Consider the following 12,090-nt stretch of genomic DNA (forward strand, 5'->3'; position numbering starts at 1 on the left):
TTTGCTATGGGCTTGGGACTTTGGAAGGTGGTTCAGCTGGCAGGGGGATAGACACCAGCAGAGCGAGCAGCCTATGGATGTTTTGGGCTCGTGGTACGGGTGTTTGTGCGATGGCCATGGGGAAGAGATATGTTCTGTTATGCCCGTTACAGTGCTGGAAGGGAAAGAGAAACGACGTTTCGTCTCTTACACAAACGCTCTGGCACCGCACTTGAGGTGACGGCGGCTACTGTGACAAAACATTGCATAGTTTGGACGGAAAACCCGCGCGGCGATGTGATGGACACACGACTCGACGCATGTTGAATTGACGGGCGCCGTGAATCATGGCTGGCCGATTCGACGGACAACCGGGGGCCACTGATCTTTGGTCTTCGGATATCGGAGAACGGCCGCTCCAGCTTTTCCTCTACCTTTGCAACCTCTGCCTGCCTTCTTCTCCTACTCTGTCGCCCGGAGAGACCCCGGGTTTGACAGTCCGTGTTCTCAGGGATCTTCCAGGAACCTCGGTCTCTAGCAAGAACTTCCTTCTTTTCTTCTGCGGCTAATGTGATCTCTCCCCCGGGTCCCTGACATGTCTTCGGGTTCTCACTCGTTCTATGGACCATTTGCGGTTGTTTCGGTTCGGCGGAGCATCCCAGAGAAAGAGTCTTTACATCCCGGAAGAAGATCCATTTAGGCAAAGGGCAGAAGATCAACCAAGGAATTCTGTTGGTTCGTGACAAGTGCGATGGGAAAAGGAGCAGAAAAAAAAACCCAAGAACCACCTTCACTGGACCCCCTCCCGAAAAAAGGAGGAATAGGAACCAGAGAACGCAAAGAAGTGTTCCTGAGAGGGCTGTACGGCAGACTGCAAGAGGCACTCCGCCAAAACCGTTCTTTCTAATAGACCTACGGCTACCGTAAATTTTAGGCATCAATAGTGCGACTTTCTTATATATATAAATGAATATTATAATAAATCCCGTATATTATTATAAGGAATTGCTTGCGACCGTAGGTAATAGTGGTTACGTAAGGGTAGTTATACTGCTTAGTAAAAGTAGGGTAGCTAGGGGGCATATCCTCCTGTAATGGATTCGGGATGCGGCCGGCGACAGGACGCCGATGACTCAGCGACCGGTGCACGGATCTCATTACGAAAGAACTTTCTAGGAAGCAGAGCCCTTACGAAGGACTCTGCAAGCTTTAGTCTTACAATACACCCATACCTACATTGTAGCCTCGCTGGTTAAGTGCTCATAGCCTAATCTCTTACACCTCCCTACTAATTTCTATTACTAATTAATTTCCCTTTCCTCTTAACTAACCTAATATTCCTTAAGTAAGGTAAGTAATCTACTTACGCCCCTATAGTTACTTATTAGTAATTATATTTCGCTTTATTATACTTTATACCCTTTTCTACTTTATTTTTATTACTATTACCTAATTATATACGCAATTATAAGTATAATATTCGCGATTTACTAATTAGAAATATTAATTAGGTATAATTAGGTAATTTTATACGCAATTACTAGTGTAATTTTTATTAATTAGTAATTATGCTTTTTCTTGGGCTAATATACGCGCAATTATAAATATAATTACGCGTATATACCTATTTATAATTTAATTCTTTTTATTTACTTTTTTCTTTAGTATTAACTATTTACGTATATATACTAATAATTTCGTATAGGACACTCCTTTTCTTAATAATTACGTACGCCGTATAATACTTATAATAAGCGCTTAATATAGCGTTCTGGCCCGTATTAAGGGTATATAGCTCCTAACGGTCCCCGTATACTAACCTACGTAATACCTTAACGACCTTACGTTTTATAAAATAACCTCTTACTTTCTTATTAATATATATACTTCTATATAATAGCTTCTTTATTATACGGATTCTTATATTATTTATAAGCTCTTTATCTTCCCTTTCGAAGACTTTTTATTAAATCTATAACCTTAGTATTATATAGGTTAGTATATACTACCCTATACTATTTAATATTACTATACTAACTTATATAATCTAGCCCTAGCGTTAAATTAAGCTTAACCCTAAGATTACTAAGAATGGCCGTTATGTACCCCTAGATATTACTATAACTCGTACTTAGGCTACTAATACTATCTAGACGACTATATATAGCGACGCTAAAACTAGTACTAAGTCGTACGCTTATTATAAAGTTAGTAAAGGCATTTTTACTAATTACGTTGCCTTTATAAGTAAGGGCTACTTTAGTTATAACTATATATTTACTATATACGAGTATATACTCGTTATGCCTCTTATTATTACTCGTACGTTACCTTATACTACTTTATATTTATTTATAGTTTACTAACGGTTCGTACTAGCTTATAATACGCCTATTAAGGTTATTAAGCACGGTCGTAACTATAAGGGCTATAATAAAGTCCGTATTAGCGCTCTACTTAAGTCTCTAGGTACTATCCCCGCTATATACCTCTATATAATAATAGAAGCCCTTAAATAGGTAGCTAAGTAGGCTAAAAATAATAAAGAGGGTATATATAATAATATATAGGATTATAAGGAGCGTTACTAACTTATATAAACTCTAAATAAAAAGTAATTAATTTAATATTCTTATATAGTATAGTATAGGAGTTTATATAGGTATATATTAAGATATAATATAGTTAGGCTTAATACCCGGGCAGTAAGGCCCCTATAGAGTCGTAGAGTACTTACTAACTATAAGCTAGAGTATACGCGCTTAGTTTAGCCTATAAGAGGTCGTAACTAACTATATAAAAGCTCCCCCTAAAGTTTAACGTTTTTAGTAAAATTATAGAACTTTTATTTATTATATATTATTATTATGTGCTTTTCTATCCTTTTTAGCGTTATAAATCTCTATAAGCGTCTATATTTCTATATATATACTTATAAGACCTTATAAGTAAAAGGATACCCCTATATATCGCTATAATTATATATAAACATTTACCCCTTACTTAAAATTTCTTTTTTAGTTTCTTACTTTATATATTATTACTTTCTTAGAATAGTACGACTACGTATTAATCTTTTATTATATCGAACGATAATTATTATAAAGTTAAAGAGTAATTAGACTTATAATATAATTATTATATATATTTTTATAGTTTCTAGTACTAGAATTATAAAGCGAACTTTCGAACGTTAACTTATGAAATAGGACTTATAACGAGAAGAGCGTACGGTCTTTTCTAAGGATTTATTAATTCGTATTTAAGAATTATTTTTCTAATAATACTTAAACGATAAAAATATCCTTTTTTAACTCTAGTCTAAAGGATTTATAATTACGGCTATAGAATTATTAACACTTTATTAATAGAATTAGCTTTAGTAACGATAAATACTAAAATAGCTCGTAATTATATAATAACGATTAGAAGAGTTCTTTTTTAGTATATTAGAGGTTACTTACCGTACTAAAGGGTACGGTAGAGAGTATTTTTATATATAGGTTCGCTAATAAGCTTATATTATTAACTAAGATAAACTATACCTTATATATTATAAAACCTTTTTATAATAAGTTTAAAATTAGTTAAGTAAGATAAGGTACTATTATAAAGGGTTTACGACTCTTAAACTAAATTATATTTAGTCTTTAAATACGTATAATAAGCTTTTACTATTTAGATTTAAAATCTATATTAATATTAATACTTATTTGCGGTTTATTATATAGTTCTATATAGGGGTTTCTACCTATACGTCCCGGAATATACTTATATAATATTTTACTATTATTTAATAACGGGGATTTACGCTATTACGAGTTTGTTTAAACTAAAAGAAAGAAACCGTTCTTATGTCTAGTATTTATTATTACTTTTTATAACACCGTTTAATAGTAAAAAGTCTAATTATATTCCGTAATTACTAGATCTTTAGCAAAAGTATCTATAACGTTAAGATTAAGAGTTAGTAAAATCGTCTTTATTAAAGTAGATTAGTATATTAGTAAGTAAGTAATATATATCTTAGTATATATAAGTATACTTACGTTTATAAGAATACTTCTAACTACTTAAGTTCTAAGGGCTATTCTATATAAATATACTCTCTAACTAGATTACACTTCTATTTACGTATATATTACTAATTCGTTCTAATTTTATTAACTTCGTATAAATTTAGAACTCTTATCGAATTCGTTATTAAAAAGGTCGCCTTTACGTTATTTTTAGTTAGTTATAGTAACTATATTATTAACCTACGTTACGAACTATATAAGACTTTATATAGCCGATTAACTAAGACTAAGTTTAATAACTATTAAATACTATTTAGAATAGTAATAATTTAAACGTATATCTTTTTTAAGCTACTTTATAGATTTATACCTTAATTATTAAGGGCTCCCTAACTATATTAACTAAAAGTACGAAGTTTAGCGAGGCTAATTATCCTTATTTTAAAGCGTATTAATATCTTCGTATTCGTTTAAAGTAGTATATATATAATAAGCTCTAATTAGAAGTTATTTTACTTAATAAACTATAGGGCAGTATTATATAGGTTAAGTAGAAATTAGAAAACTCTAGAATTAATCTTAGAGTATTAAATAGTTTCGTAATTACGAGCGATACTAAGGACGAAGAGGAATTATAAATATAATTATAGTTTACTCTAAACTATTTACTAACGAGAATACTCGTTTCTATTTTTATAATATACTAGGTTGTTTATTATTATAAACTTTATCTTTTTATTAAACTACTATAATCTCGTCTTTCCTATCGTTTTTATCCTTTTTAACCTTTTTCTTAGCCTTTACTTCCTTTTTAACGATCTTTTTTTCTTACTTAACTAATAATTCCTTTTTAATTTTTATTATTAGTTTAATATTAATACTTATTAAAAGCCGTGTTTTTAGAACATTTTTATACGTCGTTTTGCCTAAAGTTTTAGTTATAATTAGCTTTATACGACCTTTTCCTTTCTTTACTAACTAAGGTTTAATAACTAGCGACTTAATTTTAGTTTAAGAAATAATAAAAAGTTAGTAATTGTCTTTTTTATATAAGATCGTAGCTTTAGAAAGGAATCTCTTTAAACTTATAGCTTCGTACGCTACTTTATAATACTCTAAAATATCGTAAGGATTCTTTATATTAATTAGAAATGCTATCTACTCTATTAAAAGAATTTGCTAGTTTATTATAAAATATAAAATATTAGATCGTATTATATTTTAATATAAAATAAACGTTAAGAAGCGATTAAACTAAACTTTTTTAATAAACTTCTTAATAACTTAGACGTTAATATAAGTTATTACTTAGAAACCGTTAAGTTCGTTTTTAAAAAAGAATGCGTTATATAATATAATAGAGATATTAATTATTAATAATTACTTTAGCTCTTTTTTTATTTACTAAATACTTCGTTCCCGCTCCTTTAAGTCCGTAAAAAGAGATTTTATTAATATCGAGGCTTATACGTTTATACGTTCTTATTATACGAAAAGGGCAGAGCTTATATAAGTATTATTATTAATCGGTCGTTTTAAAATAGCTTTATAAGGAGGTATTATAAGGTTAATTAGTTTAATAACGTCTTATATAAAGACTAGAAGTTATTATAAATCTATATTATAATATTTATAAGCGAGCTATTAGTTTAATAACTTAAATAAAGAGTGATTTTTACCTATAAGAGGGTAAAAAATAGTAGTTATTTTTATAATAAAGTTATAAAGAGAAGAAAAACTTTTATATTAAGGTATGATATTGCGCGATTTTGTATACTACCGTACGGTTTAATATATTACGAAATTAAAGTATTTCTTAAGCTATAAATCTCTATAACCCCTATTTATGGGTTACTATACTAGTCTAGACCCTATCCTGGGTAGTGGGGTGACTATAAAATACGATTTCTGCTTTGACACATGAAAAAAGTGTTTTGGCAGAGTGCCTCTTGCAGTCTGCCGTAGGCTGCATGCGTATGTGCGTAATCTCCCGGAATTCATGCATCTCGACCGGGAGACCCCGCCATTGTTTATATATCCTGTGGGCTGTACCAGGGGGGAGGACTCTGAGGAGGGGCAGCGCGCGCCGCGCACAGGCTTTTCCCATCTATTTTCCCGGCGCTGGGCGGGGGTGAGTGATTGGCGGGCGATCGTGCTTATTCTTTTCTTGCCCTACGAGAGTATCCATATTTACCATATGGGACACACGGCAAAAGCTGCAGAAAGGGGAAAAAGTGACGCAGAGTACTGGGGGGGGTTAAGGAAGAAGTGGAGAGAGTTGTATCCGTAGGTTCAACCGTTGGCCGCCGTCGGCCGGACGAGGTTCCAAGTTTGTGGTAAAGTCCCGGGCCCGGTGAGGGTAGGCAGGTAACTACCGTAGTCCGAGGTCGTATCCGGATTCTCTTTTCTGCACGCAGTGTCGGCTGCGGGAGGGGAAGGGAGAGGAACGGTGGGATGTTGCCGGGAAGAAGGGCAAAAAGGGGGACAAGCTACATGCTGGGGTCATTGACGATTCACGAGGCGGTTTTGGCCTTGACGTCGATGTCGTGCTTCCTGCATCCATTCCCTCCCCTGCTTCCTAGGTAGACCCAGTGAAGCTTCTCCAGCTACCAGCTTGCGAGGTCTCTAGCGACGCTGCAACTCTCGCATCGCACGATGACCGAGGATTCAAGTAGGGGACTACCTCGGAGCTCGTGATGGACTCTATAACTCCTAGAGTCCTAACAGAGGGAATGGGAACCTAGACGTTCGGCGTTGGCTGGAAAGAAGCCAGACCCAACCAATTACGTTCAACTGCAAGCACTTAAAACCCCTTGCAGCTTGCAGAGACCACGAGCCAATCGTCTATCAGCACGACACCCTTCTCAACCAACTCAGTCCCCAGCCACTTCCTTCTCCGTAGCATCCAGGAACACGGTCACAATTGCTGCCGGGAAGTCATCTCATCCAATCGTTTGCTTACGAATATTTCCTCATGTCACGATCTAAGCTGGTCCTCCCCTGAACTCTGATATAACCTTGATTTGCGAGTTGAGTTCATCGCTAGGGGGGCTGTTTGAACACTGCTGAGAAGATGCCGCGCTTTTCTTACGTTTTTGTTTATTCTCTTGATTACTCCGTACTCTCCTTCGCGTTGTCGATGAAGCCCCAATATCGCATACATGCCTTATTGCGCTGAGGCTCTGCTTTTTGCTCAAACGTTTTGCCAGTGTTTGACTCACTTTAGATTCCTATCATGAGTTTCTACGATGTCGTGATGCCCCAACATCCGATCATGATCTCGATGTAGTCGGTCATTCTGAGCGTCTACAGACTGATGATTGTTAGTAGGATTCAAGAGATCGATCACGCATTGAGTGCATAGTTCGTGATTCATGCAAGACCCCTCACGTTCACAGAAGATGAATGATCGCTGACAATGTAGGCCTGTTTAACCTCAATTCTGCGTCCTGACGCTCGTGTCCGCTAAGATACGCTTCCGTCGCGATAGTATGGCCGATGAGAAGGTCTACTTGTTATTGAAACTCCTGACTGGGCCGAGTCGACGTGGGCCATCAGACCGAATCTATTCAGCGCGGAGTGGTCCAAAATGCAAGATCCTTTCGGCTGTGTCGAGGACATGCATCTCTCCGACGCTTACACTGTCATGCTCGGTGATAATGTATCGCCGTATCGCGAGAACGACGTGACCGCGAAGAGGTCCCACATCGCGCTGTTGGGATGGCCGCAAAGGTCGATTGTCAGACCGAATCTATTCAGCGCGGAATAGTGTCGAGTCTGGCCATGAGGACGCCGCGCAACGCCGAGCCCAGGAGGACGAACTTGTAGATATCCCAAGATGCAGATGACAGCTGTTCTGACTTCCGCGAAGGGTCCAGAAAGCACAACAGCTGGCCACGACCCAGGCAAAGCTTTCGCTCGACCAGACATTGGCAACTTCGGCCACGTTCGAGCCTTGCATCAACAAAAAAATGATGAATTCTGTTGCCATGGCGCAGTGGGAGGCAAGACCACGGCAATATCGCTCGGAAGTTTGTCCCTCAGCTCAAGAGGAGAGGCATCTTCGTGAAGGCCTTGGGCAACCAGAGACAGGAACGATTTTCTGAGGAAAAGGAAGCACAATACGTTATTACCAATTCAGCCCTTGCCGCTCGTACAGAAACCAGCATTGGCTTGGGTTAGACGAGGCGAGTTTTGCTTGCGAAGTCGCATTCAATTGTGAGGAGCTTCATTTTGCCGCACCGGGCCATTGCTAGGCCGTACCTGCGTCTACCCCTCCATCGAGGAGCCTTTCGGGGGAGAGGGTACGAGGCAAGACTGCGCGCTTGCGTAGAACGATTTGCCGACCGAGGCGAAACTAGGTGAGAAACGTGTAGCAGGATTCCTCAACGTGATCTTGGCAACAGCAGCCCTGAGACGCTGCAGTTCCGCAGCCGCGACCGTTACGATTGTGAAGCAAGCAACCTCGTGTAAATTCTACGTCGTGCTTTCTCAAACACGTTGACATATTTCTAGTTCAACTGAATATGGACCGCCGGGCTGCGTGTCTGGAAGTTGGCATCTGGGAGAGGGCGGCCGAAACAGAGTGGACAAGAGAGGTCACCGACTTCAAGCGTCGGGTGTGTGAAGTTTGTTGCGGATTGCCATCCAGTTAGGGTACTCTTAAGGGGCTAAGATGTAGCCGCCCAGTAGCACATACTTGTTCCGCGATGGCGGCGGTTGTCTTTGGCCATCTACTGAGTTGGCAGAAGAGCCATCAACTCATCATAGAAAGGAACCAAACGTAAGAGAGTTCAGCTACCGAACAGATAGTTCAGAGTTGAGATGGAGACGAGATCGCTACTGGATGTCGATGATTGAGCCACCAAAAAGAAAGTATCTCAACCCGTCTATCCTCTTGACCCGGGTCCGTTCGGCAGATGCGCACTACATCTTGCAAGTTCCAAACCGTCTGAAACTCTGGACGACGGACGAGGGGAAGCAGGAGCGGGAACGTCTAAAAGAGGCTCGTAGGTCCGAAGCTCAATCGCTCCATCGGATATCGGACGGAAAGCTGCCCGGTTTTGCTCGCGTTGTCTATCCAACCGATCGATCTGGGGAGTTTGAAAGATGAGAAAGATTCGAGGTTTGCCCAGCGAGGTTTCAGGCGTGCAAAGAGGACCAGAAACCTCCCTGCCCCGCCCCTGGCGAGGCGTAACTGAAGCGAGCTGAGGTCCGGCCCCGAAACAGTGGGGCCCTAACCGGAGCGCGGAGGGAACGGCGCAGGTCGGGGAATAGTGTGGGCATCATCATCGTGACGGTCCACGGCTCGCCAAAGTTTTGTAGGTGAGACGAGGGGCGGATAATTGGTGATACGGCAACGTGATCGAGTTCCAGAGGAGCGCCTTTTTCTCGTTCAGCGCACAGATGACATCCTGTAGTCTGGTGCTGATGCAGGCTTGCAGGAGGATATACGAGTACTAGTTTCCAGTAGCGCAGCGCCGCGTTGACTCACCAGTCTTGCCGCTTACATGCCGGGGCCCCAGGAGTTTCTGATGACCTGCCAAACACAAGTTCCGAGACTTCGACCAGTGCTGGTTGCTAGGTTATCTCTGGGGGGGGAGGTATCCGTGGGAATGGTTTGGTGGTGGACTGACGTGATGTGCATAGCATTGTAAGAAAGATTGGCTCGGTGAGAGAGAGAAGGGGGGGGGGGGGGGGGGGTGAGAGTGGGTGGGGGGGCGGTGTGGGTGTGGGGGGGGGTTGGGTGGGCGTGGCGAGGGTGGGGGGGGTGGAGTGTGGGGGTGGGGGGGGGGGGGGGTGGGGGGGGGGGGGGGGGGGGGGGGGAATTGTCTTGCTCACAGGGCTGTAGAGACTTTCTGCATTCGAAGTTATTTCGTCATGACTGCATCGAGCAACAAGGTTCAGACTCGCCGCTGTGTGGATGGGCATTATTGAATGGTATTTGGCAGCTGTCATATAGGTTCCTACTGCAGTTTGCAGACTTGTTGGCTCGTTTTTTGACAGATGTCGCTCATCCTATCATCGCCTGCCCGCCATACACCTGCAGTAAGACTACAGCGAGACTACAGCCAAGATCGGCATGGCGCTCTGCAAGCTGTGCCTGCTTCCCTGTCCAAAGGAGCGAACGGGAGAGGACTGTCCTGGAGATTCCCTCCTCTCCTTCTCCCTCGCTGGCTAGCCAAGGTTTGTGCCTTGCCGTGTAGCCCCCCCGCCTTACGGTGCAGTCGCGAAAGATATGGCTGGCTTTGGTCAAGTACCTTGCATGGGCTCTCTGCAGACGATCCTTCCTCGCATCGCATTCTACATTTCGCTTCGATGGACAGCCGAGCCCCGTTGCAACCAGCAACCGGCTAACTTGTCTCGGCAACCGCATCAGCAACTGCCATCAGCAACTCTTGGAACAGAGCAGCAAGAATGCGGAAGCAACTTTAATAAGCTATCCTTACAGATAGCTGAGACGTAGGTGGTGACTGTCACCATTCTTTTCTCAAGGAATGTAGGAATCGAGGTTCGGAGACCGAGCGAGTGAGAGACGGGAAAGACCAGGGAGTATAGCTTACAGGGCTCAGATCGGGGGGGCAAGTCAGACCAAGATCAGGCCAGGGCAATTCCCATGTGGTTAGACGGATGCTGATTTGCATGCCTTTGCTCCCATTTCCCTCTCCTCCCCATCCCCGAGACATGCCCATTTCGAGCAGGAACATCCTTGAACCGGCCTTCTTCAGCCTCCCTACTCACACAGAGGACCTGGAGGAGGGTTCATCGCATATCTCTCGTCGGCAAAAGTGCACAGAGAGGTACACCGTACATGAGCTGCTCTCCCATCGCCGAAGCAACACAGCAGTGAACGATAGCCACTAACAGTAGTACATTAGCTGTGTTAGCCGCCGCCCGGATCAAGCACGAACCCCAGCAGACCACTACACCACCCACCACTGTGCCCGTGCCTGGCAAGCCCGTTCATGCCATCTGATTGCGCCATTCCCTTTAGACGGGCCCTCCAAGGTCGTTGGTTCGCTGTATTCTCTGGCTTGGCTCCCCAGGACGACGACGCCGGTCGAAGCTTGTGTGCCGCCCTCATCCCGTGTTTGCCCACGTTGAAACCCTAGATAGGCGCTGGCGTCTGTCCAAGGAGAAGAGGATCTCGACAACGACACATCTGGTCACCAAGGAAGACAGAGACTGCAGGCAGGGTAAAGAGCCCCCTTTGCAGTTGGTACCGTGGGCTGTCTCAGTTGGCACAAGTTGCGCTCTGGCTCGGCGATCAGAGCCTACAGAGCATCTTAGTCACAACCTCTGCTATCTGTACTTGCCCATCACCAAACGCTACAGCTGTCAGCACAGGTGCCCAAGGACACCCTTCCGGCCTCCTTGTTAAGCCACGTTGGCCTATCTTCTCCTCCATGGCGTTGGCCGAGTTTCCCCCTCATCGGTCAGCTTCTAGCCTGGAAGCCAACGCCGTTAGGGGGCGTCGTGGCGATCTGGTCAGACTGGACTCAACACATGTGGCTTTCCCTTTGGTCTTTGTCTTCTGTGGAGGAGAAGCTGGAGAGAAAGAAACAGAATATCTAGGGTAAGGCACGTGTAGTCAGAGATTGTTTCGTTTATCTAATTGGCCCTATAATCTAATTACGAAATAGCAGAGCACTTAGCAGTCTATCCACCGGGAAGCTCCCAGCAACATAGGCAGTCAGTCGGACGAAGCGCCTGTGACTTTCGCATCTGAGTTTTAATGGCAAATTGTAGGCAAGCAGCGAAGTCTCACTAAGTGCGCTGTGCTCTCCTGGACAGTGCTCCCATCCCGCTATCTTGTCAAGCCTCGCCCAATGAGATATGCTTACTGCTAGGGATACGTACCGTCCTACGACCTTAACTCGAGGTACTTCCTTGCATTTCCACCCCGGGTTGTTCCTCTCTGTGTATTTCTGCATCCCTACGGAGATGAATTAAGGAATAAAAAATAGCCAACTCCAACGAGAAAGAGAGAGAGAGAGAGAGAGAGAGAGAGAGAGAGAGAGAGAGAGAGAGAGAGAGAGAGAACAGGCCATCTCTACCTGCCTTGAGGTACCTTGGCTTGCGGCTTGCCATC

At 42.4% G+C, this 12,090-nt stretch overlaps 4 protein-coding genes across 4 annotated transcripts; 2 read left to right on the forward strand and 2 right to left on the reverse strand.

Moving 5' to 3' along the window:
* Positions 1-7,587: 7,587 nt before the first annotated feature.
* CLUP02_03694 (uncharacterized protein) lies at positions 7,588-9,111 on the forward strand (the record flags this gene model as incomplete). Its single annotated transcript, XM_049282712.1, has 8 exons — positions 7,588-7,697; positions 7,768-7,822; positions 7,877-7,944; positions 7,997-8,151; positions 8,222-8,302; positions 8,360-8,467; positions 8,514-8,617; positions 8,680-9,111. The coding sequence occupies 8 exons, from the start codon at positions 7,588-7,590 to the stop codon at positions 9,109-9,111; spliced, it is 1,113 nt and encodes a 370-aa protein (XP_049139855.1).
* A 29-nt stretch (positions 9,112-9,140) lies between these two features.
* Positions 9,141-9,929, reverse strand: CLUP02_03695 (uncharacterized protein; the record flags this gene model as incomplete). Its single annotated transcript, XM_049282713.1, has 3 exons — positions 9,141-9,412; positions 9,493-9,559; positions 9,840-9,929. 3 exons carry the CDS (start codon positions 9,927-9,929, stop codon positions 9,141-9,143), a joined length of 429 nt encoding a protein of 142 aa, XP_049139856.1.
* Positions 9,930-11,004: 1,075 nt separating this feature from the next.
* CLUP02_03696 (uncharacterized protein) lies at positions 11,005-11,379 on the forward strand (the record flags this gene model as incomplete). The annotated part of the gene is made up of 1 exon (XM_049282714.1): positions 11,005-11,379. A coding segment is annotated over one exon (375 nt), but the record flags the coding sequence as incomplete, so codon positions are not given.
* A 247-nt stretch (positions 11,380-11,626) lies between these two features.
* Positions 11,627-11,932, reverse strand: CLUP02_03697 (uncharacterized protein; the record flags this gene model as incomplete). Its single annotated transcript, XM_049282715.1, has 1 exon — positions 11,627-11,932. The coding sequence occupies one exon, from the start codon at positions 11,930-11,932 to the stop codon at positions 11,627-11,629; it is 306 nt and encodes a 101-aa protein (XP_049139858.1).
* Between the last annotated feature and the right edge of the window lie 158 nt (positions 11,933-12,090).

This window comes from Colletotrichum lupini, chromosome 2 (assembly GCF_023278565.1).
Source record: "Colletotrichum lupini chromosome 2, complete sequence".
Taxonomy (NCBI): domain Eukaryota; kingdom Fungi; phylum Ascomycota; class Sordariomycetes; order Glomerellales; family Glomerellaceae; genus Colletotrichum; species Colletotrichum lupini.